This window comes from Emydura macquarii, unplaced genomic scaffold, assembly GCF_026122565.2.
Source record: "Emydura macquarii macquarii isolate MOO-44397 ecotype Brisbane River unplaced genomic scaffold, CSIRO-AGI_Emac_v2 contig_499, whole genome shotgun sequence".
In the NCBI taxonomy this organism is placed as follows: domain Eukaryota; kingdom Metazoa; phylum Chordata; order Testudines; family Chelidae; genus Emydura; species Emydura macquarii.
This window is the reverse complement of record NW_027130636.1, coordinates 5796006-5821735: the sequence shown is the minus strand read 5'-3', so window position 1 is coordinate 5821735 and position 25730 is coordinate 5796006. Positions and strand designations below refer to the sequence as shown.

At 46.1% G+C, this 25730-nt stretch overlaps 2 protein-coding genes across 8 annotated transcripts in view; one reads left to right on the top strand and one right to left on the bottom strand.

Moving 5' to 3' along the window:
- The window catches only part of LIMS2 (LIM zinc finger domain containing 2), a 107046-nt gene that overhangs the window by 49783 nt on the left and 31533 nt on the right, over window positions 1-25730 (top strand). For 4 of the 7 annotated variants that reach the window (XM_067538845.1, XM_067538844.1, XM_067538846.1 and 1 more), the window contains 4 exons: window positions 949-1041; window positions 2321-2369; window positions 2539-2614; window positions 4282-8880. In XM_067538845.1, the coding sequence (XP_067394946.1) occupies window positions 949-1041; window positions 2321-2369; window positions 2539-2614; window positions 4282-4429 (366 nt within the window). In that variant the 3' untranslated portion in view covers window positions 4430-8880. Of the gene's footprint in view, window positions 1-948; window positions 1042-2320; window positions 2370-2538; window positions 2615-4281; window positions 8881-25730 lie in introns of those variants that run through there. The other 3 variants (XR_010918150.1, XR_010918149.1, XM_067538847.1) reach the window with 1 other exon arrangement.
- Window positions 10137-25730, bottom strand: part of MYO7B (myosin VIIB) — a 75957-nt gene continuing 60363 nt past the window's right edge. Inside the window, exons 37-46 of the mRNA XM_067538850.1 lie at window positions 23177-23332; window positions 20761-20866; window positions 20425-20538; window positions 18450-18537; window positions 17141-17247; window positions 16637-16822; window positions 15456-15572; window positions 14532-14615; window positions 13312-13431; window positions 10137-12031 (exon numbers count right to left, since the gene is read on the bottom strand). Of these exons, the coding sequence (XP_067394951.1) occupies window positions 11942-12031; window positions 13312-13431; window positions 14532-14615; window positions 15456-15572; window positions 16637-16822; window positions 17141-17247; window positions 18450-18537; window positions 20425-20538; window positions 20761-20866; window positions 23177-23332 (1168 nt within the window). The 3' untranslated portion in view covers window positions 10137-11941. The remainder of the gene's footprint in view (window positions 12032-13311; window positions 13432-14531; window positions 14616-15455; window positions 15573-16636; window positions 16823-17140; window positions 17248-18449; window positions 18538-20424; window positions 20539-20760; window positions 20867-23176; window positions 23333-25730) is intronic.

The window sequence follows — 25730 nt, the reverse complement described above, 5'->3', positions numbered from 1 at the left end:
AAAAAAGCTAATCTTACCAAAGTTCTTTTCAGCGTTTTCAACCAAGACCTTTCTTCATGAAGCAAAAGCGCTGTCCTTTCACTCCCTTAGTGAAGGTGCCAGAGTGTTGTCTTTGCCTCCCAAATATAGTGGAGCAAACCTTTGATGTATATCTCTAGATAGGGTTTTCCCGCCCCACCTCTCCCAGCCACTACTGCTTTTCTCTTCCTGGTAGACTTTTTCTCAATCCTTCATTTGCATTCAGTTCAAAGTGGCGATAAATGACCAATAGTGAACAAGGCAATATTCAATTTACATGTAACTAGAGAGATGAATAAACATCTCTTGTCTGACAGAGAACTTGTTTTTCACCTTTGCTGGAGTCCAGACTCCATACACAGACTTTAAGAACATATTTCTGCACGTGCGTGCGTGTGTGTGTAAACAGCTCCTTACATAGCATCTGTACACACATTTCACAACAATATTGATAACCAGTATGATACCAGCTTTCATTTGAGATCTCAAGACATTCTGTGAACCAGAACGTACATACCAAAATCAGGAGATTCCTATAACCTCTTTGCATCCACTTACCAGTTGGCATTAAGAGGTTCTTGGGTCACACATCTCACCTTCCAAACCTTGGAAGCAATTTTTTTGTACAGTGCAGCTTAACAGATGATAGCAGTGGTAGAATCTGTTGTGTAGCCAGAGTGCAGGTGTGTTTACCACGGTCTTCTAGTCCTGCTATGAGTATTATTCCTGTGACTGTCATCTAGATTGTCATAGCATCCCACCATCACCATTCCATAAGATTCTTGCAGTGTTTTCTTGTCTGTGTCTGTACAAAGATCTGAAACGCTTGTGTCAACCACTAGCTTATTTCCAGGGCAGTGTCTGTGCATGTTTTCTAGCTGTGGCTGTGGAGGCCCATCCACTGACACTGAATGCCCTTTACTTTTGCAGCATTTTGTTTGTGCCAAATGTGAGAAGCCATTTCTGGGGCACCGCCACTATGAGAAAAAAGGATTGGCTTACTGTGAGACTCACTACAACCAGGTAAGCACTGCTGTCCAATACCCATAGAGCAGGTCCCTCTCTCGGCTGAAGGGCTAGGGAGAAAAATTGCTCCCTAGAAAAATTTGGGAAGTAAGTGTGGCATTTTCTCCATGCATCGTATAACCAGAAATGCATTGTTATCTGGAGTTAGTTAAGAAATCTCAATAAATTGTGGTGAGGAATCTAACTGAAAAAGGAAAAATGTTTGCCATGGCAGATGTATTGCCATGTCTAACTCTAGGAAAGTGACAGTGATTAGAGAATGAAAATATACTGGGGACAGGGATCTTCTCTGTTGAAAGAAAAAATTGCTGTCCCTGGATTGCCCTTAAAATTTCAGAGAGATAAGATGGGGGAGGTAATAGCTTTTATTGGACCAACTTCTGTTGGTGAGAAACAAGCTTTCAAACTCCACAGAGCTTTCACCCAGAGAAGTTGGTCCAATACAAGGTATCACGTCACAAGCCTTGTCTCTCTTGTATCCTGAAAGCAACACGGCTATAACAATGCTGCAAACAAATTAAAATTTCTGTAATTATACCAAATAAAATTGGTGTTAACCAGTCAGATGGCTGCTTGGCCGACCTTTTTCTTAAGAATCTAAAACATTCTATAACCTATGTGAAGCCAGCCTATTTATAATTATTTAAAATAAATGCCATGGCATCTAGTTGGCTAAAGCACAGAAAGATCTGTGAGCTGATCAAAAGGTAACTTTTCCATAAAGATACAGCAAAAACAATGAGAGTCCTGTAGCACCTTATAAACTAACAAATTTCTGCGGGCATAAGCTTCCATGGGCTGCAACCCACTTCATCAGATGCAGATAAAGACACAGTGACTCTACATCAGTTTCTGTCAGACAAAATGTTACATTTCCCTTGTAGAATTGTCAAAGGATAAATATCTACTGCTTTTAAAATAGCGCTCTTGATGTTTGCCTTGATGTTTTATGGTCTATCATCAGGAGATATTTATCTTTGATTAGTGTTTTGATCTATTGACATTGTCTCCCAAATTCCCAGGCACAAGGCTTAAAGATTATGTTACAATGGTGCCAAGAAGATGAGGCATCAGCAAAAAAAGTCTAGTGTTTGAGGGTACAAGTTCTGAATGATCATAGACCGATTGGGCCATTCAGGAGATGTAAATGAATCTTAGGGTGCTGTGGCATCCATCAGGAGTTTGATGCTTGCACCAGCTGTCTGATTTGGGGAGCATGGGCAGACTCCTTCATAGTCAGTAAAAGAAGTTCCCATTTTATTCCTTCTGCATGCAGCTCTTCGGAGACGTCTGTTACAACTGCAGCCATGTGATCGAGGGGGATGGTAAGATTTGCTCTCTCCTTGTTTTGGGTCGCTCTTCCAGTCTGTCAATGCAGCTGTTGCAGTCTTGCAGTTGCAAGGCACTAGTGTTTCTTTTTACATCTGGCCTCCCTGAATTTGGATAGGAGTCTAAGACTAGATAATCTGGTTGTTTTGCTCTTATTTTGTGCAGTTGTATCAGCTCTCAACAAGGCTTGGTGTGTGAACTGCTTCTCCTGCTCCACCTGCAACATAAAGCTCACATTGAAGTAAGTAGATGTTTGCAGACCTAGGATAACTTTTTCAGAAGCTCAGGGAAATGAAGCTCTAGCATCCTCTCCTGCAAGTACGTGCAGCTTCCCTCAGGAAAGATTACCTATTGAAAGGTAACTCAGCCCATTTTAAAAGAGTTGTGTGCTAAATGCTCCAGATGGTAAGTGGCACAGGGGCAATGAGTACAAACAAACAGTAAATGCTCCTTTCCTAGTTTCAGGGTCTCTGATATCACCCCAGCTCTGCTATGATGGCCCAACATGCCTCAGTTATCAAGGAGCTATCCTTAGGGGCTCAAGGAAATGGCATTTTCATTATAGAATGTGGGTTTTGGAAAGTGCGTTTTTACTGACAGATAAAACCGCTTAGCAAAATCTCACTCCATAATAAAATGATGCTGCCCTGGGCCCTGGGCCAGCTCCAGCTGGACTGTTTGGTAACCGACACATAGCATTGGACATCCCAGGCTGTCGCACCAGAGTGGACACCAGCCAGTATGACTCCAGCAGTATCCACTCAGCTTGATATTTGGGGCATTAAACACATATACCTATAGGTCATGCTTTGAGACAATATTACAGGTCTCCTCTAAGAACTAGGATTTGGGAAACACAGTGGCAAAATTAGTTCAGATTTCAAGGTTAGTTCAGATTTCAGTGTTTGCCATGTGCCTATCTCACAGACTGGAGTCTCTGATTTCCCTTCCCTAGATTAGTGGAGGCTGGGTACATGCCAGGGAGAGAGCCACATTGCAGTGAACTTCCCTTGCTGTTGCTTAATGGAGCAGCATAACCACCGTAAACTTGGCGGGAGCTGAATGGCAGGAAGTCTGGGAATATGAATCTGTTGGGGGATAAGGAAGTGGCAAGTCTCAGACTGAGCGGGCTCTAGACTAAACATGACTCCAGTGTCTGGGACACTGACTCTGCTAGTGAAATTCTGCTTCCCCTTTTGACTTTTGCCAACCAAATATATGCAGTGGCCTGATTCTGCTGCAGTTACCAACTGTAACAGCCAGATCTCTGTCTGATTGTTATCCACTGAAGTTCATGGCTGTTTGCGTCCTTATTTCCCTTGTCAGAGACACTTGTGGAAGTGAGTGAGAATAGTATAGGAGCCAAATAGCAAGCATCGGAAAGCCATTGAGCTGCAACAGAAGAAAAGCACTGTGGCTATGTACAGGGAAAATTAACGTTCCTCCACCCTGGTACTAACAAGGGACATTCAAGGCAGCACAGTCAGGGAGGAGTGTGAAGAATCAAAATGTCTTCCTGTTGCCAATACAGAGCTGCTCCTCCAAGTTTTGGAAAGCAGTCAAGCAGAAGTGTGGCTAAGAGCCAACCACAAAGTATTCTAGGGCTGGACATTTCATTATTGATAAACATGTGGATCTGATTTCCAGTAACCAGTCCATGTGTATCTGTGTTCACACAGTTGGACACCTAACTTGGCATGAACACTAATGCACCTGTGCATTAAATTCTGATTTGTGAATGTACATGGTAAGATTGGCATCTGTCTGTTGAAATGAGGGGTTTTATACATGTAATAGAAAACAAGCCACTGCACTCACATAGACGCACACATACTTGATCACTGAACATCAGGCCATGGACATAGTTTTGCAAGTGCAGTTTTTAATAGCTCAGTGTTTCTTTGAAAGGAACAAGTTTGTGGAATTTGACATGAAGCCTGTGTGCAAGAAATGCTATGAGAAATTCCCTCTGGAGCTGAAGAAACGTCTGAAGAAGCTGTCTGAGTTGGCCTCCAGGAAATTGCATCCCAAAGCTGTGGATTTAAACTCTACTTAAACGAGTCTGTCATTCTCCTGGCTGCATCTTATCCTCACAAACTGCAACTTGCAGCAACTGTTGATCACAGAGGGAACTGTTAAGAATGTCTGAAACAAACCAAAGACAAATAGTACCTCCTCCAGCTTTTGTTACTGTAGCTTTCACCCTGAATGTCCCTTTACTCAGACAGTTGCAAATTAACACTGACAGTATGGGGAGTCTGGTCTCTGCTAGGGGCTTGGGCAGAGTAGTGGATATTGTAGTAAAATGGCATTATTCTGCCATGATAAGTTGTACACTATTTTTTTTCCGTAAATCATTGTTTCTGCATTGAGCTGAAGATCTCTCTCCTGTAGTCTGAGGAAGTTGGAAAGAACAGTCGCTTCAATTTTGGATGGTGAAGTGTGCAGCTTGTTCAATACCACTTATAAGTATTAAGGATTCCTTAAATACCTTGTATGCAGATCTTTTCTTCTCTAGGACAGTGTTCTGAATGTGGCCCAAAATTACCACCATCTGATGATTGTTTGGTACGTGCAAAATGAGATTCCCAGTAGACAAATATCCACACCACAAAAACTGCCACTGCAGTTGCCTTTTTGGCACCTGTGTTGGCATTTTCCTAGGCTAGGCAGGCAAGGAGTGAATGGGCACAGCATGTAGGCTACCTGCTCACCTCACTCCAGGCTAGAGTGGAAGTGTAGTGGCTGGGCAAAGCACAGAAGTTGCACTTCTGGTGTTTTATTTGATGCATAGAGGATTTCAATCTCTGAGACTGTCAGTTTGACACTTGTCAGAAGTATCAAATTCCCTTATAATTGAAGGGGGGTATGTAGTGGTGGGTGAGGGCTGGGGATGCCAGGAACTAATATTCAATGTTTTTACTTGCCAGTTCTCCACTGGATCACTGATTCCTAGGGCTTGGGATTGCCCGATGTAACCTAATACCCTAACCATTGACTCGTCTGCCCTTACCCTCTCCAGGACCTGCAATATGACTGGAGGTGGGGTTACTCCTTTGCATAACAAAACCCAATTGGCAGAGCTGATAATTGTTAAGTACGTCAGTCTTAGCAAAGCCTTTCCCCTTTGTCTGAATAAAGAGATTGCCTTCTTAGCTCAGTTTCCATGACATTCAGGGTATGTCTACACTGCAATTAAAAACTCATGGCTGGCCCGTGCCAGCTGACCTGGGCTCATGGGAGCCTGGGCTGAGTGGCTGTTTCATTTCAGTGTAGACTTCTGGGCTCTATGGCCCTGCTCAAGCTGCAGCTGAGGCCAGAAGTCTACACTGTAGTTAAACAGCCCCGTCCCTGCAAGCCTGATTCAGCTGGCATGGGCCAGTCATGGGTTTTTACCTGTAGTGTAGACACGCCCTAAGGGTATGCCAGTTGTATGCAGCACCTTACAACCAGAAGTTCATACAGAGCCAGAAGAAACAGGAAAGAAGTTGTTTTTTGTAATTAAATGAAGATCTGCCCTCTCTTCCCTGCTTGAGATCTGAGTGAACCAAAAGAGCCTTCAGATTCATACCTATAAATCTTGTAGCAAGACACTAGCTGCGTCCACTCTCGCCTTTTTGCCGTAGGATTTTGCACCTTTGCTATCACTGGTGCAACCTCACAGTGGATGCTGTAGTGTAGACAGGGCACTAAACAGCTTCTAGTGTTTGAACCACCCTGGGCACGTCTTCACTGCAGAGTTAACTTGGTTGATGGGCCCTTGGATTAGCATAGCGCAGGCCACCCAGGACATCCCTACCCAAGTTACTATGTACTCAATGGCGCTGCAGTCACCTGAGTGAGATGTTAGGACTTCTGGAGGCTCATGATATCCCATGGTTCTTAGAACTGCAGCAAGTTGAGCCACTCTGATTCTTTCCCAGTGAATAGTGGGAGAACTTGTCTGTCCTTCTGGGCACACCAGGGGAATTGTGGAAAGGCATTGGGAAGATATCAACACTTGTGATTTAGCCTTTGTCCTTGGTGCAGAGTGGGTAGGTTACCAGGCCAATGAGCTTCAGCCTATGCCCACAGCTGAGCCAGTGAGCGTGGGTGTAAAGCCCCACCACACCCAGGCAAGAGGTGTTTGTGTGTGGCGGGAGCTGGGTTGGGCCAACACTTCAGGGGTAACGCTGCAGGGAAGACACGTCCCCTGTTGTCTAATCCTGCTCAGAGCAGACTCATGCAACCTAGTGGCTAAAATGCTGGTGGCTGGTCTACACTTGAGCACTCACTTTTGTTACCACCAGTGAAGCTGCACCAGAGATAGCAATGATGAAAAATGTTCAGGGAAAAGGCTAGTGCAGACAAGGACTCCCCATGCAAGACTCCTGTTTAGTTACCTGCTTTCCTAATACCGACTGCCTTGGGCTGCTTTACTTTGTTGCTGTAGTAAGCTACCATAACCATTGTAACATCTTCTGTGCACTGCCTCCGATATGGCACTTGTGAAGGGCTGGACTCTATGATCTAATGATAGAGCTTGTCTGTCTTCCACCATGACTATCAGTCTGCACAATAACCTAGACAGTATTAGTATTGTCACAGTTCAATAGCACGTAAGGGCAGCTCTCATTTTTCTCTAGCCCCTGTATCATCCTTCAGGGACAGTCACAAGGAACTGCACAATTTAAGGCAGCCTTAAGTGACCACTGCTGGGACTAGTGCACTATGCTTATTCTCTCTCGAGTTTGGTTAAAGGACTAAAGCACAGACACTTCAGGCCCATGAGCATTCAGAAGCCCACATACAATTCACTGTGCTGATTCTTCCTAGCCTGGAGCAGGCAGCTCCTTTCCCCATACTCTTGGTCACAGGAAGGGGCCCGATGCTGAATCTGGGCAACTGTGTATCTTCAGCTGATACACCAGTTCTAGTGTAAGAGTATTTCCTGGGAAGATGGTAGGGTAGTTGGACACTTGGCATCATACGTGCTTGTGAATATGCAAAAATTGAGTACTTAATGGGCAGTAATTGTCTTCTAGAACAGCTCAGATCCCATCAGCTGTGTTCCCTGCAGAGGCCACTCTTGAGTTTAAGCAAGTATTTGTATTTTCCATTGCTAAACATGTGCATGTAGTGATGAATGTGAATATCTTTGTATTATGAGAAGAGATGCAGTGATGACTCTTATTTCATCTCTAATGTTTGAAATTCAGTAGATTAGGCCAGGGCTTCCTAGTGTCGTAGTTTACTTAAAGGGAAAGACACCCGTAGACCTTGAGCTTTAATATGCGGACAATCAAATGTCTTAAAATGTCTTTTTAACTATTAATCTGACAAATATATCACTAGACCCATGCTTCGTAGAGCATATGGCCTTCTGCAGAGTCACATCACATCTGAGAGACTGAGGAATCAAGGGAGTTATGGGAAATAGCCACAGAACAGCTTGGAAATATTCATTTCCCCCCAGATTCCACTTTAGGAAAAGTAAATGGCATAGGATGTAAAGTAGATGTGATGGGAACTGTGGACTTCTTTAGGGCAGAGTGTTTTGGTGTGATGGATTTGCCAATACCTGTGTGTTCTTCAAAATGCTGGAGTTGGAAGATTCTCTCTCTTTCATAGAAATAAATTTAAGACTAATATGCATGCACTTTCCTTTGCTCTAGATTCAGATTGCTCAAATTCATCCTTGCTGTCACTCCATTATCCTCAGTGGTGTTACATCAAGGATGAATTTGATTCAAAAGGCTAAACTTGTATTACTTACCGAAAGCTGCTGTCCATTGTATACTTTCACAGTTTTTAAATCTATATTTAAAATAAATCACTAATGCTCACTGACTACACTTGAAGATGGCAATGCTTTTAGCAACTGCAATATGTGCAACTTACTCATATTCAAGGGGAATACTAATCACTTCCTTAATATCCTTCCTTATTACAAAACAAACTGCTATATGTTTTCTCTAGGGTTTGGATCCTGGTCCTTACCCTCACAGTGATCCACTCAACATTTAGCAAAAATTGTTTAACCTTCAAAGCTCGGAGTTTCCAGTGCCAAATGTTTTGTATTGGATGACGCGGACTGCTGGGACTGAAGAGCTTAAGCGTTAATTTAAAATATGTGGCACGGGGGGCATTAGTTCGCAGATAAACCTGTGACTAAATCAACTGTTCCAAGAGGAGTTTAGTTCTTAGTTTGTAAAGCACTGTCAGTGCTCAGGGTTATCTAGAACGAGTGAAGAAATGTACTAATGCTGAAGGGGCAAGGCCATTCCCTATTAAATGGCATGAATTCTGCAGACTGTGGATTTCTTGTTTTACAATACTTTTGTATTTGTGATGTCTAACCAAAATGTGACACTGCTGGACTAAAATATTGTAATCTGCACCTGTTATGTATGTTCTTGTAATAAAGCTAACTGCAATACATTTTTTAAATTTTCACACTAAAGATTAAAATATAAAAACTGTTGTATATGCTGCACTGTACAGTAAAACCTGATTCCTTTGGATCTATCCGTTTGATGTGATTCAGCGCGAATCAATCAGTAACTCCAAGGATTAGCCAGATTCCCATTTCAGAATTGTGATGGGATGTATAGCAGTGACAATTAGCTCAGTCTGTGGTACCTAAAGGGGAAACAGGTAATTAAAGATTAGACCCAGCTGGAGAGAATCATACTGGATGGTTCCTATAAAGGAAGGAATGCAGGGCAATAAAGGAGGGAGATCCAGGAGAGGGGTAGTTGGGAACTTCCTCTCTGGGAAAGGAACCACAGAGGAGCCTGCAGGAAAGAGCATGTAGCTTGGGACTGTCCCTGAAGAGAGAGGCAGTTGGAGAGAAGGAGATTCCTAAACCAGGCTTGGGAGCAAAGGTTAGACTCCAGGGGAAAAGCCCAGGGAGGCCTCGCTCCGTAATAGAGTGAAGAATTCTGCAGAGTCCAGGAGATGAGCAAAGAATCTGCAGAAGATTGAGCCCAGGATTTTCATTTCCCTGTGTTTTGAGTTGGGACATTGGTACCCCAGAAGGAGTGGGACCCTTGATGTGACCTGACTGGAGGACCAAGTCACCACACCAGAGCACCAAAGTCTGGAGGAAGAAGGTGAGGAGGAGGGGCTGCAGTGCAGGGTCTTGCCCTGAAGAGGTGCTCCAGCCTGGTGAGTCTATGACAATGTTTTGCTGAAACATTTTCAGTCCGTGTTGGTTAGAGGGTGATGAATTGATCAATGCTCTGTTGTAGTGGAGGCCCCCCTGTGCCGTCTGACAAATTCTGTGTCTCTAGGTTGAACTGTGGGTGTCGGTGGGGAATGGTATGTTGTAGTCACGCAGAGGTAGTATAAGCCAGTGTTTCTCAACCTTTTTGATACTAGTGACCGGCTTCCCATACTGCGTCAGAGATATCTCAGGGACCGGTGCCGGTCCATGGATCGGTCATTGAGAAACACTGGTATAAGCTATTGGAGAGGTTTTCAAATTATACTGAGCTTGGGAGAGCACTCATGGGACATGTGGAAGAAAGACTCCACATCATCACTGATCTTCTGCAACAGTTTATTTAAAAATTGGAAACACAATAGTTTGGCTGCCAAGATTTCAGTACAGAGTAAATGTATAAAATATTTATCAGATACTATATCTAGTTACATTGAATTCAGAAGTATGATGCAGAATCATTAACATCTTGATAATGATAGTCTCAAAGCATCCATTGCTGGCAATGGACATTGCATTAGGAACATCTGACTGCTCGTAAAAAGATCAACTCTTCTGAAAAGCGTGGCACTCCATTAGATGCACAGAGAGATTGAGGCCCTGTTCTCCCTGCCATGTGTGTACAAACCTCCCACGAATGGCTGCATTGCACATACACATCCAGGGGACAACGAGGTCCATTGTCCATACATTGGCAAACTAGAACGAGAGATTCAACAGAACTGCTTTTCCAGTGCTGTCAAACCACGCCTCAAGGAACTTGGTGTAAATGCACTAAAAGCACCTCATTTCACTGTAGTCACAGGAGGGCTCTTCTGATTTGGGAAGGACAAGTATTTGCTCTTCCACAAAGCGTGTACTGGCAAGGTTACCTCCCATGCTTTCTGAACTCTGAGCTGTTCTTATTGTGAGAGAGTTCTCTTGCTGCCAGGAGTTGTTTATAGAGGACCATGTGCTAACAAACTCTGAATCAAGCTTTACCGTTCACGCTGTCTGCCACACAGGAAGTAGGAGAAAGATGAAGAGAACAAAAACCAATAAAATTAAAGCAATTGACATTCCTGTCTCCTGAAAGAATCCCTACATAATTCCATGCTAGGAGCACTTCTTTAGAGCAGGAAAATGGCTCTTTCCAAAGAGGAATGTATGTTAAAGATTCAATCCTGTGCAATCCTTACTCGCACTGAGTATTTATAGAACTCTGGGAGTGTTACTCAGTGTAAGGGTTGCCGAATCAGTCCTTAATAACAGCCTGAATCGGAGATTGTTCATGCATATTGGTTGGTGAGCACTTTGCCATTTCCTTGTGAGAAAGCCAGGCTGGGGGACACCCAGGAGCAGTTACCAAAGGGAGCGCAAAAGGAAGTGCACTAGCTCACAATTTTATCTAAGGCAGCAAGACAGCAGACAATAACCATGTTATAGCAGAAATGGTTCTTCCCTTCTGCAAAGCTCACTCTGGTTTACCAGCCTGAACTGGCCAGGAGTGATGCTGTTTCTCCCATAATAACAGAATAGGATGGCTGTTATTATGACTGGCAGCAAATGTTCCAATGCTAGGACAATGAAGGAAAGGAGCATCTCACTTTGAAGAATTCATCCCACTTTTCCTACCGTTGTGAACGCTTTGCTGAAATGTTTTGGCTTTTTCCTCCACGTGTGGAACCTCACCATTGTGTCGAAAAGGTAACATTACCTCTCTCTTTGCCAGGGACTCAGGAAGCTTGTGCAGGTGGTGAGAGTATACTGAATGATGTGCCTGTATGGCCCCAAGAGGAAGGAATTGAAGGGGTGTGTCCCTGTTGGAATGGAGGACACCATAGTACAGGGGTGGCCAACCAGTGAGAGACAAAGAGCCACAGTTACCTTGCCCTCAGGCAGCGCATCAATTTCACTCCCCCTGTGTCTCTACCCACCACAGAGAGTATGCATCGATCTGTCAATTTCGGTGGCATCTCGTCAATTTCACTCCCCCTCTTCTCCCAAGCACAGGGCATTTGTCTGAGCAAAGAGCTGCATGCGGCTTGCGAGCCGCGGGTTGGCCACCCTGATCTGAAAAGGTTTTCAGACTGCTTTTTCATGTAATAATTGGGTGCTGAGCTGAGGTTGAAATCCAGCAAAACTTGCTACAATGTTTATAATCCAGATTAAATTTGTCCATTGGTCCTAGGACAGGAAAGCTTAAACTGTTAGAAAGCATGTGCTCATTTGTGCTGCCCTTGTGGCAGTACTTCACCAGCGTGGTTTACTGAAAAACAGGTGTGATCAGAGCATTAATTGGCAGGACCAATGTTACAATGGGTTTTCTTCGGGCATATGAAATGGAGGCAGTTTGGCACAGGTATGAATCGCAGGTTTCTACCCTCAGGCAGGGAGACGGGGATTCTTCTGCTTGTTCACAGCGTTCATTAGCAGCTGTACATAGGATGTCAATAGGTCATCCATTTTGTAACCCTGCGGGAGGAAAAAAAAACTTTAACCTAGTCTCTTGAAAAGGAGAGAAGGTGCCAGCTGTGTCCTTTGTACCTATTCCTTACAGCTGCCTCCTCTCCCACTTCTTATTGTTCAGATAATTCTTTTCCATGGCTCCCTTTCGTGTGTCCTCACATGCCACAGTGCTCTAATGAAAGCAGTGCTGTCTACACTGCAAGAAGGCATGTGGGCCCTGGCCTAGTGATCAGACACAGTGGATCTGTAGTGGTTCAACAAACCAATATTTTACCCTGTAGGCTACCATCTTGTGTTTTAGAATCTCAGCTTTCATATACAAGTCACAGGTCTTTGTTCGCCAAGGTAACCTTAAAAATATGAACCCTTATAAACCTGTGCAGTGATGCCTGCCTGAGTCTGCAGACAACCTGAAACAAGAGTGCTGGGAGAAGTGGGACTGCCCCATTCACTTAGATAGATCACTAACTCTGAAATCTAATGAAAAAGTCTCAGTACTGCTAACCATTCTGCTGCTGATCAAAGCATGCAAGAAATTTAGAACCAAGAAAGTCTTTATAATTTTTTGTTTCACTTTTCAGGATTTCTGTTATGACCCTTTCACCATGCGGGTGGGAGGATTGGGAGGCCCTAGGGGGAGGGGCCACAACACCACTCACTCAGATTTGACCTGGCTGCCCTCCTCATCATGGTTGAGGGGTGGCTAGGCCAAACCTAAGCAACTCTGTGCATCAGGTCACAAGGCCTAGAGAGCTTGGCCCGGAGCTGTGGGACTGGAGCTGCCGGTGCAGGGTGATGACTCTTTCATTTTAAACATTGGTTTTTATCTTATTTTGTGAGGTTTTTTTGTATTGGGGAAAAACACGGGGTTGTAATTGTATTACAAAGATCTTGTATGCGTGGAGTCTTGTTTTGGTGTCTCAGGTAGGTGGAGCTTGGTTTGCAGGCAGGACTTGGGAAAGTACTACTTTATTTCCTTCACTGCGGGCTCCACACATCACTCACTCACTCCACTGCAGGTGGTGCCATAGCAAACCAATCTGCTTCTGAACTGCAGTTTATCAATAAAGCTGGAAGAACAATCAGTGTTTTTGCAGGGAGTGGGAAGGAAGCTCTTGTCACCTACATCAATTCTAAAGCCAGTCCTGCAGGAAGCAGTGTGCTGCTATCCTTATCTGGCTGTTTTCATGTATATTGGCATTTTAAGCATGTATCCGTGGTGCTTAGAGACATAGAAGAAAGGGAAAACGAGGAGGTCATGTATGAGACAAGGAGATTCCTCTCACCAGAGATGTTTCACACAGAATCCGGCTTCCCCCCACCAGGTTCCCAATTGTCATGTGGAAGTATGTGCTGCCACTGCTCCAGTTGGAAATTTTATTAAAGGGGTAAACTGTTAAGATCTCCTGCAGGCAGAAACAAACAAATAACCAAACAGGGCAACAATTCTGAAGGAAAACAGATAGCGACAGCTTAGAAAAAGGCCAGTATATCCTTTCATCTCCTAATGCCTTCTGTTAGGGACTGGCACAGTTGTTGAATTCAGCTCATGCCCCACACAGCAGCACAGCATAATCCTCACTGTCTGCAGAGAATAGATCATGAGCGGTTTTGGGTGCCTGGAAGGCAGTTGTTCATTGTTAACATTTCCCATGTCACACTGCTTCTTGTTATGTTATCAATAGCCATTAAGACACAGGATGTTTATTTTTTGTAAAAAGCAACATGACAACATTGACTGTTAGGAGGATTTGGGAATTTATAGGGTGTGTCTACACTGCAATAAAAGAGCCGCAGCTGGCTCAGGTCAGCTGATTTGGGCTTGGACTGCATCCCCGGCTCTGGGCCCCTCCCCCTTTGTGAGAGTCTCCGAGCCTGGGCCCCAGCCCAAGCATCTACAATGCAATTTTATAGCCCTGCAGCCTGAGTCTATGGAGTGGGGCCAGCCACAGATCTTTTATGGCAGTGTAGAGATGGCCTTGTTCTGCAGGCTTGACAGGCTAACAGTACGCTGAGCAGGGCTAGAGTCTGATGGCCTGTATTTTTCCATCGTCTGTATTTGCTGTCTTGTAGACAACTCCGTTTTCCTGCAATTAATTCCCTAAAGCTAGTTCCCCACCATCCCACCCTTCCACGTGGCCACACTCCTTCAGCTGGGGATTGCTCCTTCCTCATCACCTCTCCTGGCCACCATTCCCCTTTCCAGCTGCCATCAGGCCTCTCCCTTCCAGGGCAGAGGTTGCTTGTAGCAATTGCCTGAATTATTTTGGAACAGCAGCTCTAAGCCAAAGCGGTGATTTTGGGTACCATCCATCCTTCAGTTTCCCACAACGAATGGAAATGGGTGCGTCTCCTCCTAAGATTCAGGGAGAAGGTCCTCTCCCTTGTGCCTGAACTATCATTGCCAGGGAGGGGCTCTCTCAGAACTACCAAGCTGAAGTAGTCTGTGCATTTCCCAGAGATCCAGATAGCAGAGTCCTCCAGGTGCTGGGGAAGTGACTCTTACCTTTGTCTTGGGGTGTAGCAGCGAGACTCCTTGCTTGTTGACTGCAATCATTATGATGTCTGGGAAATTTGGCTCTGAGGTTTGCTGGTGATCAGGAACAAAATAAGAGCGTTTGTGTGGGGATAGGTGAATGAAGATCCTTATTAATTGCAGACACACCTTCAACTTTCCCCAGTGTTGGTCACTGTCATCAAATTAACACTGAAGCAACAAGCTCAGAAAGTGCTATGTAACCACTACTGAGGGCAATTGTTCTGAGCACATACTGAAGAGCTGCCCACCTGCTGTTTAAAGGCAGCTCTAGTATGCTAGCTCTGGGCTATCAAGCAGTAGGTCTCTCGCTTTGCTTTGCAGAGCACCCTTCTTGGCATTGTGCTGAGTCAAACCCTGGAGGGTGGTGGAGGGGTCTGCAGCATGAATAGGTTAGTAGTGTGCACTGCTGTTGGGGGAGGGAAGGATTCATGACGCAGCAGCCTCCTGTGGTCACTGAACACATTCCCAGTGCTCCTCTCTGCACTGGTTCCTACTGTTTACAGAGCTCAGTTCAAGCACCCCCATGGGCTAGTGGCCCTGGCTACCTGGGGGGACACCTCTTCCTTTGCCACCATGGCTCCCTATGCCAATTATCTTTCACTGGAGCCAGGAGAGTGTTGAACAGGACAGGGGAGACTCCTGAGACAGCTCCCCCAGGAGCTGGAATCAGGCCTCTGAGCTCACTCCCAGCCAAGGGAAGGGCCCCCAAACCTCACCTGAGTGTTGCTTTCCCTCCCCAACGTGTTCTCACAGTCTCTCTCCCTCTCACAGGCGGCAGGGCGAGGAGGGTGGACTGGGATAGATTCACATGTGGCAGATGACAGCAACCCGCCTGGTATTCTCTTAGCAGAGCCGTTAGTGCACGCACAATGAGAAGCCACCTAGACACACCTTCACTTCAAAGAAGGCTGACCCAAACGTGGGCCACCGGTGTATCAGCTTCAAAAAGGCAACCTTAGCCTCGTCCACAGTTTTCCCCTCATGTTTGCTGTAGGCTCCGATGATATTCTGGATAGAAAAGGGACATTTGCACCCAGTGAGTGAAAGTGGGGGCAGGCTTTCCCCCACCCAGAGTTTGTCCTGCAGTCAAGCACTCACGCCTAACATGGCCAGGATGAGCCATGTGGCCTCCTCAACCCAGAGGCAGCAAGGGGCACCTGTGCCCCAATGTCTCCAGCAGCTGCTAGGAAGGCAGAGTGTGGAAGGAGGGGTGGAAATCTCCCAGCAGTTCCCCTGACATCAGGGCTGGGAACTGAAGGTGCTCCCAGACCAGCAGCTCTCCAACAGGCCTGAGGGAGCATGAGTGAAAGTCACCTGGCCCAGCCAGACAGGGCTGTGGAAAACTCCACCCAGGGCTCCCATCTGTCAGCGCCCGGGCCTGGCGGAGAGCAAATGAAGCTTGCTTAGGGGCTGGGAGGGGGTGCCTCTCTGGGCAGTTGGATGAGACCCTGTAGAAGCAGCAGCACCAGTAGGGGTGTGGATGAGTCAGAGTGGGAGTCAAACATGAGGGAATTGTTGCCTTCATGAGCAATTCTCACTTGTCCTATACAGCTGTGTAGGACAAGCTGTGTCAATACATACACCATCTGATTCACTGCCAAATGTCAGTCCAACCCTTCTCTCTTCCTGGTGGGGAAGAGGAATCTTTGCCCTGCTTGTTATGAATTGCACAGAGGTGTGTATGCAGCCTTTAGCTGCTACATAACTGGCTACCTATGAAAGGCTGATTATGTAAACTGGCTTTGATGTGGATGAAGTTAACCCTCAAATCCAATGACACTTCCTAACCCGTGTCCATGTGTCTGCCCAGCCATGGTGGACAGAAAATGGAGAGGTCTGGGGTGGTCTCAGATGACTGCTCAGCTCAGATTAGCAGCTGCTGGGACACAGGCACATTTCAGAGGATTGTTTTAGAGAGGATGCAAAATCTGGCTGTAAAGAGAAACAGTGGGTCTGTCTGCACTTTGGGCTGGAGGTCTGACTCCCAGTTTGAGGAGCCATATGCTAGCTCTCATCAAGCTGGGTGAGCAGGATGGGCTAGCCACCCCAAGTCCACGCATAGGGGCTTTTACCTTCTTCCACTCCTCCGGCGTCATCGCCCGGATGAGATTGTCTGGCACCAGCTCCTTCAGGATCTTGAGGATAGCTGCCTGCTGCGATCGGTCCTTGTCAAAACGGACTTTACAGATCAGCCCTGCTAGCTGGACAGCTTCTTCCTTGGAGCACTTATGATATCCTCGCAGATACTTGGGCAGCTCCTGGAAGGCACAAGCAGGGAAACCTTGCAGAATGGGCCGGAGCCAACACAGGCCAAGGCAGACAGAGACTAGGAAATGGAGCAAAGCCTTACAGATCAAGCCCCTGAGCATAAGGCCAGCCCGTCTATTGTTGGATGCCAAATTGATTCTTATGATGTGTTTTAAAATCTGTGTGTGCCCCTGGAGATGTTATGGTGGCTGCCCTGTATGAGATGGAGAAATAAATACTCCAGTGGCTTAGGTTTCTCCGTACTATTGCCCTGATCACACTGCACGACACAAGCTCCCTTCCAGGCTATTCCCTAGAGATTTAGTTACCTGGTGGTAATGAAAGATGGAATCAGCCTTCAGGTCTTTCCCAGGAGTTACATTCAGCCATAGCTTCCTCATGAAGTACACCTGGTAAGTCACAGCCACAGTGACCCCTAAGGGAACAACAACATTATCCTCTAATGAACTGTCATCCTCTAATGAATGAAATGAAAGTCATCCTCTAATGAACTGTAGCCTTTTTGGGCCAGTGCTTTTGTCCCCTGGGGACAGTTCAGATAGGTCCATGTGTCTCATGGTCACAGCACTTTTTAGGTTTCATGTTTTTTAAACAATTTTTTTTTTGGAAATAACATTAAAGATATTGGCAATTGAAGCCTGCACTGTTGTTGCAGTCAGTCGTCGTATCATTACGACTGGAGCTGGTGCACAATCAGTTTTTTTAGTGACCTGGATGCAATGGAGGCAAAGGAACAACGGTTCTACGTGTATGCTGCTTAATGGAGCGGCAAGAAGTGGCAGAGCTCTCTGGCTGCATGTATTACAACAGGTGAGCAATTCCTGCCACCTTCCTACCAAGCAGTCACTGGCAGCTATCTCTGCAAGAGGAGAGGCTGATTTTGGGTGCTTGAATTTGACCCCTCAGGCCTGACATTCTGAAGTGCTGGCAGGCATGTCTCCCGGCAACTCCAAAACGACAGTCTTGGCTGCTCAGCACTTCCAGCTAAGATTCAGTGGCCACATTTGGCAATTTGGGTCCTAGTTCTTTGGAGAGGTTAGCTAGAAAAGTGGGTGGAATTTGAGTTCAGCCCAAATTTAGAAATGCAAGCTTTGGTGGAGAGAAGGAGAATTATAATCAATTTGGGATGGGAGGAGTTAACTCCCGTAAACAATACAACAAGATAACATGGGCTCAGATATTAAACAGGCTGCCAGAGTAATTCATGTAACAAGCTGAGAAAGCAGCAAGGAGCTGAATTATACGACAACCTGTTTAATATTTGATGCGTGTACCTGGTGAAATCTGGTTTGGCAACACACGAGCCTCAGACTGTGACTAGCAATCATCAGATCCCTGAGTCAGCATGTTACAGATGCAGAAAGTTAAAGTATCAACATCAGCCATGGATACCTACACACAGACCTATTCCAGTGTCTTTAACAGCCCTGCCCTGGCCGCACCAGCACAGCTGGTTCTTCATGCCATTGCAGGAGACACCAATGGTACACACGAACAGCACACCAGAAATGGGTTTTTAACAGCCCACCAGTCAGACATTCAGAGTGGATTAACAGATCCTGCTCACTGCTCTGCTACAGATTAACACAGCCACCAAGAGTAGATCCCTTTCCTTACCGTCTTTCCCTGGTTTGTTCTTCCTAGTCCAATCAGTCACCTGCCTTAAGGAGTCAAAGAAGTAGTCTGCGTCGTTCTGACTGATCACCTACGAGAGGCAGAGCAATGGAAGGAAGGAAATTGCATCACACAGAGACGGTGAAGTCCATATGGCTTAACTGTCCCTGCCAACAGTACAGACAGCAAGAGCGGAGACATGGAGGGGAAGGATCATAGGCAAAGGGAAATGAGAGGAGAGATTTGGGGGGAGAAGGCTCATGGGAGTGTTCTTCCCTCCTTGTAGTTTTACTCTGCTGCCATTTTTTCCTTCCCCCCTCGCCGGCAGCTTGCCCATAATACAGGTAGAAGCTGCCTGCCCTGTTCTCAGCCAGCTGCTGCTGCTGCAATATTGGCAGACACAAGGTTCCTCTCCCCTGGAGCACAGCCCTATGCAGCCTGCCTATCCCTCCTTGAGCACAAAGATCAAATGGCACCAGAAAGAGAGGGAACACCTGCTAGACTGCCAGCTCCAACAGCCTCGCTTCAGCTCGAGCAAAAGGTGCTTTTAGGAGATGAGCTAATTCAAGGGAGGTATTGAGCACCCATCATTGCAATGGAAGCCAACTGGAGTTAGAGGCCAGCACCTCCCAGGATCCGACCCTAAGCGTGGAAAAAATTTGAACCCAGCAAAGTGCAGCAAATGGTCTTTCCGTACCCGATACTGGAGTGGTGACCAAAGAGCAGCCAGAGGGCCAAGTATGGCCCTCAATATTCTGCCATGCTGGCCCCGCCACTCATATTCCTATGGACATGACCCACAGAGACCACAGGTCTCAAAACACCATCTTCTTCTTCACAGACTTATAGAAACATAGGTCTGGAGGGGACCTCAGAAGATCATCAGGTTCAGCCCCCTGTGCTGAGGCAGAACCAAGTAAACCTAGACAACCCCTGACAGGTGTCCATCCAACCTGGTCTTAAAATCCTCCAATGATGGGGATTCCACAACCTCCCTTGGAAGCCTAGTCCAGAGCTTAACTAGCCTTAGAGTTAGAAAGTTTTTCCTAATATCTAACCTAAATTTCCCTTGCTGCAGGTTAAGCCCATTAATTTTTCTCCTACCTGAGAAGAACATGGAGAAAAATGGATCACCATCCTCTTTATAACAACCCTTAGCATATTTGAAGACTGTTATCAGCTCCCTCACCGCATCATCTTCTCTCAAGACTAAACATGCCCACTTTTTTTAGCCTTGCCTCATAGGTCAGGTTTTCTAAACTGTTGATCGGTTTTGTTCGCTTCTGGAATCTCTCCACCTTGTCCCCATCTTTCTTAAAGTGTGGTGCCCAGGATAGGACACAGTACTCCAGCTGAGGCCTGACCAATGTCAAATAGAGCAGGATAATTATCTCCCAAGTTTTACATACAACATTCCTATTAATATAACCCCAGAACGATATCAGCCTTTTTTGCAATTGCATCACATTGGTGGCTCAATTTGTGATCCACTGTAACCCCCATATTCTTTTCAGCAGTACCACTGCCTAGCTAGATATTCCCCAGTTTTCAGTTGTGTATTTGATATTTTCCTTCTTAACTGAAGTACTTTACACTTGTCTTTATTGAATTTCATCCTGATGATTTCAGACCAATTCTCTTATTTGTCAAGATCATTTTGAATTCTAATCCTGTCTCCAAAGCGCTTGCAACCCTTCCCAGTTGGGTGTCATCTGCAGATTTTATAAGCATACTCTCTACTCCATTACCCAAGTCATTAATGAAAATGTTGATTAAGATTGTGAATTAAGATGCAGCATTATGCACTGGAAGTTCTTGTCTCTGCAGCTCATGGCCCCATAGTAAAGGGGAAAGTAGCAATAATCTGCTTCGTTATTTGACATTAAATGTGGCCCCCAGGCTCCTGGTAGCCCAGGGGGCTCCCTCAGAGGGTCTTCCCTGCCACACACTCCATCCTAGTGCACCTGAGCGGAGTTACCTTGTCTGCAGTCTTGACAAAGAGGCTGAACCCTTCCCAGGAGCTCAGCTGCAGTTTGGAGGCAATGGTCTGACACAGATTCCGGATTCTGGTGTTTGTTCCCACCTCAAACACCTAAAACATAACAGAGGCCCAGATGGAATGAGACTGAGAAGAAAGGGGTGCTTAGGGGGAAAGGAATCCACTGTGCTGACAATTCAGAACTCTCTGTGAGTCTTATGAACCAAACAAAGAGTCCAATTCAGCCACCCTCCAGCACAGAGCAGCACTCCATTGAAACGTAGCCCTAGGTGAATCAAATAGGTCAAGGGTGGAAGAGAGAGAGGGAGTTCTCACCTGCTCTGTATCGTTGGGGAAGCAAACCTTGTGCGAGATCTTGGTGGTGTTCTGCTGGATGGCCTCCACCTCCATGTTATGGGGAGCCCACTTCCGAGAGCCGCTCCTGGAAAACAGCCACACAAGCCACTTCAGAACTGGGCATTCACTCACTCCCCGGGGATCTGCAGGGTGAGGTTCAATGGAAGCAGTGATCCAAGCACTCTGGCTTTAGGAAAGGAGAGGTTCCGGCTGCACCGCTGCCCTAAGGTACGTTAAATATATTAACAGAGCAAGGATGCGAGGGTTGATTGGAGCATCCATTAAAAAGCCATTCTACTCTGCCAAGTGGCTAGGTAAAAATGGCCTCTGTGTGTTTTCAGAGTCATAGCTCCTGCCTTTAACAGCGAAGGTAAGTTTTTTCCACCTGTTTGTGAGCCAATGGTGAGCGAGCACTAGAGTCGGTTCTGCTTCATGCGTCATCAGCAGAATTTTAACCGAGTTCCGATGCAGCATCTTTTATACATCAGATGATGCAGATGCCATCAAGCCCTCAGCTTGGAAGGGCTGTTAGAAGCATTATGTTTTGACATGTCAACTGAGCAGTTCACACAGTCACACTGCAAGGTGGAGCTGCACGGTAAAATAGGGGAGCCGGGTCTGACTCAATCCGGACCTCCCCAGCGGCACAGGAGGGATGAAGCTAGCCCGTTATTTTAAGGTGCTGCTATTTTCTCTGTTTCCTGCACTTTGTTGGTAGTGGGGAGATGTGAAGTTGCATACAGACATTGCTGGGGCCAGGCCCCGGAGGTCAATGGTGGAGGGAGGGGAGAGGGAAGGAGAGGACCCAGAGTGACAAAGAGAAGACTTTAGCGTGGCATGTGACCCAGGAAATAAGGGGTTATTTGGGTGTTTGTAAAACCTCATTTATTCTAATTTAGTAAAATGTGAATTTCAGTTAGGGAGGGAAACAGAAGAGAACACTTGCTTAACAGCATGACTATTGATACTAGCCAGCCATCTGATCCCCTCTCTGAGCATCAGTACCCACTCATTCTTTCCAGGCTTAAGATCAGATAGCAGCAGCAGCAGGAGGAGGAGGAGGAGGAGGAAGAGCAGAAGCAGCAACATTGCAACCACAAGGGCCCTTTCTCTCTGCATCCTGATCTAAGAAATCTCCCCTCCCCCGGGACTTAAGGGATGGGGAGGAAAGGTACCCTGAGCACCTGTTGGGACTCCAAGGCTGGTTCTCCCCACTCAGGCGCCACGGGGAGGGGACATGAAGATGTCTCCCTGGAGGAGCATAGATAGTCCCAGAAGCCCAGCTCAGGTCCCCGTCCCCAGAGTTTAGGGAGTCTTAGGAATCTCCCCTTCCCTAAGGACAGGTGAAAGAAGATTCAGCACGGAGAGCAGATAGGCCACAGTGAGGGGGGAAGTGACTGGACATCTTTAACATTGGGAAAAGAGCCTCTGAACCGTACACGCTCTGGTCCCCAACCCCCATCATTCTCTGAATGCTGGGCAACTTAATAGCTGCCTTTCCTGCTCTAAAGAAACTCGGTCTAGCTGAGCAGTGCCCAGGCAGCAGGAGAATAACACGCTCTGGGGGGAGGCTGGAGACTTTCAGTCTCCTCAGAAGAAATGTCAATGAATAGCTTTCCCGTCCTTGTGTTTGTCAGGCAATTTAAAGGCATACTTGGTTTGCAGCAGCGTTTCCCCTAATTGTACAATCCCACCCGCTCAGAGTAGGAAAAGCAACTAAGTTAGCATGCCGACCGAGTCTGGGCCATGGAAGGCAGGGTTAAAGGACTAGACAAGGGGCCCATTCCTAGAGAAGGGGTGGGAAGACAAGCTGGAAGATCTACAGGGAGAAATTGTTGGGAAGAACAGCTGTAGCTAGCAGGGTCAGGTTCACCTGTGGCTGGAGATTCTGAGGAGCTCACACCAGCCAGGAAAGGGGGAAGCTGGCAAGCCAGATGCCATCACTTGCCCAGGCTGCAGGCATTAGCTAAGAACTAACAAACTCATAGCTGGAGACCAAACTAGTTCACCTGTATGTTAGTTTTGCTCAAAATAGGTATTAGTCTTATAAGAATGTATTTAGCATTCAGATTCTGTGAAATGCTTGAAAATCATGACATGTTCACCTATATGTTAGTTTTGCTCAAGTCTCACCATATTTGGTGTTTTCTTAAAGCCCCAGCTCCTGGAGTCATGTGATTCTGTGAGAATCTCAGCTTCCATTTAAAAGTATCTAGCACTCATGGTTCTGAATGTGACTGGAGTGCTCCCTAATGGCTCAGAATTCAGAAGGCAAAGAAAAAACTCAAAATTGTCATTTAAAAACAAAACCCTTGTGATTTTTAACCCCATCTCAGGATGTTTTGGGGTCATGATTTTTGAACTCTTGTGGCCAGCAATTTGGAGAATTCTTTACCTCATCACCCTCTGAATTCTCCGGCTGCAATCCAGAGCCAGGGTCTCTTTCTGACGAGTCTCTATGAACTTCTGAGTATGTTTTAGCAGTGATTTGCTGGGAGGGAACAGGCCGGTGCAGAGCCAGAGTAACTGCCAGCCACTGTTCACACTGTACCTGCAAACACAAAACAAACAGCAAAGCTAGCACCGATGGATCCTGCTCCAACCACACAATAACTACAGAGAAGAGAAGCCCTGTGTGAAAATATGGCCCCACAATAGAACACTGTCTCTCCCTGTGAGAGGAGCAAATCACCAGAGCCTGCATGCAGAACCCGGCAGGCTATTTCTATACAATAGCAGAGACAATCATGCTAAATCCAGGCTGGTGAATTGCAAATCTCATGAATAATAATAATAAGCTCTAACTTCATGGCTATGTTGGGGCATTCTCCTGCCAAACCACTGGGTGCTTGTGTCCATGCAGTGCTACCAACTCCCATTTATTTGGCTCATGTTACGTATTTTCTGTAGTAGATAGTTTGCATTTCATCTTCTGCCAGCTGCGCCCCAACGCCTATAGCACAGGCTCGCTCCTTGCAGTTTATTTTTCTGAACATCCGATTCTACTCTGAAAAGCGACTGTATAAAAGCCAGTGGAGGGAGGCCGCGATATTCCATAATTATTGCCTCCCAGCGACTGTCTATCAAATTGGTTCAATTCCCATGTAAAGAAATGGTTTATCTAACCTCCAGCCCTGCAATCTGTCAGCAAGGCTGGGGTCTTCTGGCTTGTGCATCATCACCAGGATTGATGGTTCTGCAGCTGGAACTCTGTTGACAAGGCCAGAAGCAGAGCATATTCAGCTCCCCTCACTGTGATGGTTCTGAAATGCTGAGTTATGAGCCAATTTGGTCAGTGAAGGAAGCAGATCTGACTCTTTTACACAGCCACTTTTCTGAGGGCCAGATTTTGATCTCAGTTACACCAGCATAAATCTGGAGCATCTTCAGTGATGAGTGTTTCTGAGTTTATATCCATGTAAATGAGGGCAGAATTTGGTCCATAGTGCATCAGTCCAGGAAGGATACAACATTTGTTTCCCTTGCTGTTCCAATGAAAATATGCTCAAATACCCACTTTTTAGGGATTGCTTATTTCCACACCAGTGATACAGTCCAAACCAGTGGATGATCACTAGTGCTGAAGTGGTGGAAGGAAGCAGGAACTACACTAGTTCCACGATTCGACAACCCACATTAAATAGCCTGTAAAACTCACTGCTGTCATGGATACCATCACACAGCTAGTTATATGCAAAGTACACCGTCATTCCGCTTGCAGCACCCTAGTGGTAAAGCAAATGCCCAGCTGGAAGATGCAATTCTGTCTGGTGCACAGATGCAATACTGCAGGCTGGCAAAACCTGTTTATTGGTGAAATAATAATAATTATCCTTTGCACTGCTATAGCAATCCTTTCCAGGAGAATTGAGCCATACAACATCCATGAGAAGTAGGTAACTACCATTTTACAGATGGGGAAACTGAGGCACAGCTTGGTTCAGTGTCACACAGCAAGCCAGATACAGTCAGGAAGAGAACCTAGAATGCCTGCCTCCCACTTTCCTCCTCTAGCCACTAGCTCATGCTGCCTTCCTTCCTCCCAAAGTGATGTGGTTGGATCATTTTGCCATGTGTAATTCTTAAATCCCTATGATCAGTGATCAAAGAGGCACCAATGAGCTCTGAGGGGAGTAGTGCTCAGCCCACCCATCTGAAGGCTGGCTTGCCATGGTGTGGGTCTATGATGGTAGGTGTAATGTGTTGTGTCTTGACCACCTGAAGTTCTAGAAACCACAACAACACTGTGGTCCTGGCTGTTACCCATGGAACATTAGCCTAGCATTAGAAGTAGTTTAGATTTACAAGGTATTTACATGACAATAAGGTGTAAGCAAATCCCTGCCTCCCCGCTGCCAGACCATTTCATGTGCATGTTGGTTCTGAAATGGTTATTCTTACCAGTGTTTGTACTTTGCACTTATCACAGAATTGCAGGAGTACGAGTCTGACTGATGATTGCCACTAGAGGAAAGGGTAGCAGTAAAAGTCTCTCACTGCCTGATGAGGGGTGAACAGAATGTGCTACTCTCACGCATATTAATCTTCTTGGTTTGTTTTACACAACAGCCTCCTGAGCCACTTTCTGTGGGACAGGAAATTGCTGGGTCTTATGTTTGGGGTCTGCTTTCACATCTCACAGGGCCATGTTTTCAAAGCCACTTTGCACCCAGCAGTTCTCAGGGACTCCGCTCAGCACCCACCATGTAGCTCTCTTTGGAAAACCTAGCCACTAATTCTAATGCCTAAAGGGGAGCAGAGTCTGGACCCAGGTGTGTTGCCTCTGCTTGACCTGCTCTGCACTCCTTTAGGACCCATTTCTGTCCGGATGCCCAGAAATGAGTCAGCATGACATAACCTTACTGCTGAGCCCATCCTTCCCCCCTCATCCCACTCTGCTGTCTTGATGCTCCGAGTCCTGTCTGCGATGCTGCTCTTTGGGCAGGGAC